The sequence below is a fragment of the Lytechinus variegatus genome, chromosome 4, assembly GCF_018143015.1.
Source record: "Lytechinus variegatus isolate NC3 chromosome 4, Lvar_3.0, whole genome shotgun sequence".
NCBI classification, from domain to species: domain Eukaryota; kingdom Metazoa; phylum Echinodermata; class Echinoidea; order Temnopleuroida; family Toxopneustidae; genus Lytechinus; species Lytechinus variegatus.
The window spans coordinates 39,374,502-39,380,501 of NC_054743.1; the positions used below are offsets into that span (position 1 = coordinate 39,374,502).

The 6,000-nt window shown below is 33.8% G+C and overlaps 1 protein-coding gene across 1 annotated transcript in view; it reads right to left on the reverse strand.

Moving 5' to 3' along the window:
* Positions 1-5,671, reverse strand: part of LOC121412981 — a 69,936-nt gene extending 64,265 nt beyond the window's left edge. Inside the window, exon 1 of the mRNA XM_041605745.1 lies at positions 5,517-5,671. Coding sequence (XP_041461679.1) covers positions 5,517-5,671 — 155 coding nt within the window. The remainder of the gene's footprint in view (positions 1-5,516) is intronic.
* Positions 5,672-6,000: the final 329 nt, after the last annotated feature.

A 6,000-nucleotide genomic window follows, 5' to 3' on the forward strand; every position in this document is an offset into this window, starting at 1 on the left:
GATTTTGAGTTTATGAACGCATTTCCAAATAATGCGGATAATTGCCATGGTGCGGCCACAAGGTCACCCTTTTCCAACACAACCGCATCGGAGGGGGCGTGTCCAGTTGTCATGGCGATTATCCGCCTTTTTCAGGACGGGCGCTCGTAAAAATAATGCGGCTTATTTTCGGAGTTTATGAACGCAATTTTTATTGAATTATCAGCATTGCTCTTAGGCGGCTAATTGGAGGATAGGTTTATGAAAAGGGTATAACAACATTACTGGTGTCGGGATAGTAAAGGGTTAAAAAAAACACAAGATCAATCATTCACATCTAGAGCTTTGATTGACAGCCATTTGAAAAGTAATCATTAATGTTCCGTACAGAGGTCTTGAAATTGAGACCTCCTTGTCAGAGCAGTGTTTCTGATTCAATTTACAGAAAATCAATCTCGTCTTAATTACATAACATTGAATAACCTCTGTTATGGGAATATGTTTGATGAAAAATTTTCACTCTAATTTTCTAAATTTAAACAGTCTAAAATAAAGCAGAGCGCTATGAATAATGACCAGTGGAAAATTTGAATACTAAAGATTATTTTTAAATCTCAAATAATTCAAATTCAAGTCTTTTAGCTTTAACTGCAAATCCCTGAGGCTTACACATCTATGAGGTTTAAATCTGAATCGTATGTTCTGCCAGTGATAATTTACAGCCCGTTCTTGATTTATTTTTAAAATCCTTGAATAGTCAAATGACAATAGTAGAAATAAAATGATCAAGCAAAGAAAATAAATGATTGTTTATTAAAATTCAATCTACACTCTATATTCATTTTGACATATCAAAATTAAATTTAGATCAACAATGCAACAGCCACCATGCATCTTGAATAGCAAGAGATTGGGTTCCACACTTCTCAATCTGTTCACAATCATTTACCCAGAATGCAATGTTTTGATCATGTGACCTTACATTTTCCCATTAGAGTTGTTACTCTCTACAATATTCACCCCACAAATATCTTGACAAAGAACATAGGGATAACAATTTGTTTTCGAAGATATTTTCCTCATGAGAATCAAATTGTCATTTCAATTAAAATCATACTTCTTTATATACTTTCATTTTTATTATCAAAACTTATATAACATAAAGACTCAATTAAGCTCAACACTTGTCATCGAAGGGCCATCGACTGTTTGATGTTTAGTCGTTTTGTTTTGCTTAAAATATGACTGTTATATGCTTTGATGATATTGGTTTGCATCAGAGTATAAATGTTATTCAAATTCACTAGCAAAAACAAGAAACATTTGGCTATGTGTTGACCATCCTAATGACTTTAAGGTCATCTAGCAATAGAAGCATCCAAGAAACACAAATGGACATGCAAGTTTACTTTACATGACATATGTCATGCCAACTGTTTTTTGACTGATTTGATTTTGAATTCATGAATTCAATTTTTAGATCAGAATGAAGATCCAGCTGTAACATTTTTTCGTAAAAAGACTTTTGAAAGATTTTCCCCTTCTGATATGACAATCTGAATGCATCATTTTTGAAAAGTACATCTATTTATGTACATTCTTTAATTTCCTAAATACCAATCATGAATATTTTAATATGCAACTAACAACATTACTGGTGTCAGGATAGTAAAGGGTTAAAAAAAAGAACAACATTAATCATTCAAATCCAGAGCTTTGATTGACAGCCATTTGAAAAGTAATCATTAATGTTCCATACAGAGGTCTTCAAACTGAGACCTCCTGTCAGAGCAGTATTTCTGATTCAATTTACAAAGAATCAATCTCATCTTAATTACATAACATTGAATAACCTCTGTGATGGGAATATGTTTGATGAAAAATTTTCACTCTAATTTTCTAATTTTAAACAATCTAAAATAAAGCAGAGCGCTATGAATAATGACCAGTGGAAAATTGGCTTCAATTCGAATACTACAGATTATTTTTAAATCTCAAATTATTCAAATTCAAGTCTTTTAGCTTTAACTGCAAATCCCTGAGATTTACACATCTATGAGGTTTAAATGTGAATCGTATGTTCTGCCAGTGATAATTTACACCCCGTTCTGGATTTATTTTTGAAATCCTTGAATATTTAGCATTCAACACACAGGTGCCCAATGCACATATTAGAGCTCAATTAATGCACAAAAACCACATCCAGAGCTTTGATTGACAGCCATTTGACAAATAATCATTAATGTCCTGTACAGAGGACTTAAAACTTAAAACTTCTGTCAGAGCATTATTTCTGATTTAATTCATAAAAAAAATCCTGTCTCCATTACATAACATTGAATAACCTCTGTCTACCAATGGGATCATGTGACCATATCAGTTTCTCTCTTGGCGATCCCCGTCAGCAAGAAAAACTTGATCCTATTCATAATCTTTTAATTTTGCCAGGGCTGGAGTGTAATGCAAAATAAATACGTGAAGAGATTGAATTTCCTCTAAAAATTTCTGATTACTTGCAATTTTCCAATTATCAAGTGATTATCCCTTTGCTGCTCTAATATTTTGAAGCAAACACAATGATAATCCTGTAATCAAATTCATTTTCTAACAAATAATTTTGCCAAATGCTGTAACCAATCACAAAAGATAATCCTTTCTAAAATGTATTATTTTGTTCAATGAATATAGAGTGTAGATTGAATTTTAATAAACAATCATTTATTTTCTTTGCTTGATCATTTTATTTCTACTATTGTCATTTGACTACAAGAGAATGCAGACTTGTACATGTATGTATTTTCACATTTTGGATGAAGAGTGACCTACAGATTATATACAATATAGATTATCTAATTTTAATGCTGTTGTTGAAAGTGCAAGATCGATCATGATGCATGACTGTGTGCCTTCGGATTAAAATGCATTGGGGTAGAATTCAAGAAAGGATAAAGCATAATAATCTCTAAATTTATCTCCATCTATCAGAATAATTTTGTCAACTTTTGACAAAGTGATCATATGCCGGAGTCTTCAGCAAAAACTGCCCATCTGAAATTTCTTAAAATGTGTCTCCTTATGTCTTTAAAATGCCATTGCAACATTTCATTTCTCAGTAAGAAGTGATTAGCAGCCTGGTTAATTACCTAAATGTCATTCTTAATCGGGCTGGGTGTCTCTCATTAATGTTTTAAATTATCCCCCTGATATTCATCTCATTAATAAATTGATGCAATCAACTTCTGACAAACAATTTAATTATCTGACTTCCTCCTTTCTCCAAAGAACTTTATTTAAGTAATTACATTTATCCAAGCTCATTCTCAGAATCATACGGTCAGAGCAATGCAATTGTGTGTTAAAAAAAACAGTGAAAGCATATACTCTTAATTCCTGGACCATGAATTTCAGGACAAATATAAAACCATAAACCAATCAAATTGAATCCCCAGTGATAATTTCAGATGTGTACTCATCTGCAATAGTCTGAAACAGATTTGCATAAAAAATGCCCCCAGCAGAACTCATGAGCGCATTGCAGAAGGGCGTTTCTGTACCAATGCAGTGCAAAAAATGTTGGGCTATGGGCATTTTTGTAAAGACACAACGATTTTCATAAAGTTGTCCTATGACAAGCCCATTTTAATTGAATTCACAATCATAATGATGATCCCCCACTCCACTCAGTAGAGGGGGGGGGGGAACTAATGTGATTTCTTGCCAAGAATCTGTATGTGTAGTCCCATGCACAAAATATCATGACCAGGGGCCTACACAAACCTAAGTGATTAATTGTACATTGTAGTCAATGCAATCAATCGTAAAATAAATGTTCAAGGGTGATTGCTAAGCTTTGTGCTAACGGCCTTGAACCAACTTTATGTTTCAGGGGGTTTAACACTAGGCTGGGGCAGATCCAGGATTTTCCAGGGGGGGCACATGTTCCCAAGAAAAAAGTGACAAGCAAAAAAAAAAAAGATTTTCAGTCAAAATTGAAGATCATTTTGTCCCATATCAAATTTGACAAGCAAAAAAAAATTTAAAAATCAAAAATTTTGTGTGTGGATGACAAATTCCCATTATAAATATTTCTTATGACTCTCAAAAGGGGGGGGACACTTGTGTATAAATGGCATATTACATTAAAAATATTGACTGTGACTCTCAAATGAGGGCACGGGCCATAATTATGTGCCCCCCCCCCCCCCCGCCCCGGATCTGCCACCGACACTAGGTACCTGTTTCATAAAGACTTACAACTGTAACTTTGCCACTATGGCAACTGCCATGGTAACCTGGCTCAGCAGCCAATCACAAGCAAGGTTTGTATGGTAGTTTACAATAATGACAGTGTGACTGTAGTTGTAACTATTTATGTAACAGGGCTCCCGAGCAATGAATGGCCAGCGCATACAAACGTATGTATAGCAAGCTTGATATTGTTTCATCCTGTTCCTTGATATTGAGAATTCATTTCTGTGGTAACAAATCGCATTTATTGATATTAAATAATTCAATTCTTTAATAACAAAAAATGTAATTACATGATTAAATAAATGAACGGTATGGCTATATAGCCATACATCATATTAGACTGGTGGCTCAATCATAGTGACCCCATCGTTAATTTTGAAATGAGTAAAACAATGAACTTGTCTTGACGGGATAAGACAGGAAATGAATAAGATTGAGTAGACAGCGTGAGTTAGAATAGACAAAATAATGATAGAGATACTAAAACAAGAACAGGAGAGGTGACCAATAGACCAGTGATTGAACAGGTTGATTCATTGTATTAATCATACAGGAGTGATCTTATTTTTTAATGATGAATATTGATGAGCGGTAGGCACAGGGATAAGTAGAATTGAACTTGGCAAGTTAAATTACAAAGAGTTTTATTGTATAATGATGTTTGACCCATAAGAAAAAATAGTATTTTTTTATGTAAGGTTTTCTTGAAACAAAACAAATTTAAATACTTACAAATGACTGAGATGATCAATGAAAAAAATAATTGCAGTGGAAGTAAACCAAAGGCTATCTTGCATTAACTTTTAGACCATTAAAAAACCTTTATCAAGGTTTTCTTCAAATGTCAAGATATCATACTTTCAATTGATGTAATCTTAACTGTCACTAGTCAATGTTTTTCTCATTAAAAAATGGGCTTCCATTTTTATACATGTACATCCCTTGGTTTTCTCACAACATGTGTAACTTTAAATCTTGCTACATTGTGAGGGGTACTGTAAGTTTTCAAGTTTTTATGAAGTTGTTTTTCAACAAATAAAGAACTTGAAAATGCGAAATTAAAGTTAAAATTCTAGTACATCTCAATAGTACTCAAATATCAGTACGGTACCAAACTGAAAATTAACACTTTAAAATGCAAAACAGAATATTAGAAAATCTATTTCAGAAGTAAAAGGTCTTTGGACAAATGATAGGCCTACACACTTTTCTACTTTGGAAGAGGGGGATGAGACAAGAAGGGAAAATAAAGATGAATAATAAAAGATAAATGAAAATTGTCTTACCTTGTTGAGGAGCCCTCTGAACTTGCGAACGACGATCCGCTTCTTGAAAGCTGATTGGTGGAGCCATCCTGTGAACGAAAACGACGTTGGAGAAATGAGGGAATGTTGTTACGATTGGGGCGCGGCAAATATCTTTTTATCCTGACGTTACTCATGATTCTTCAATATTTGAATTCAATACGCAAATTTCAGTTCATATTCCGAGTATGAATTCATTCTAGTTGTACCATATTCCATACAGATTCGCAGCTCGGCAAAGATGTATCACAGACAGGCATTTGTTATGACAAGCACAGATCAATCGCAGAAACATCTAAAAATGACTGATTCATTTTGAGATATTCTTAGCCAAGAGAGGCAATCCATTCCACTTTAAATCGCTCTCACTTCCTAGTCTCAAACCAGACCCTTGATTAAACCAGAACGCATTGAAAGCCACCGGATATATCACATGGGAAAAATATAGTTCCATCAATAAGTGCTC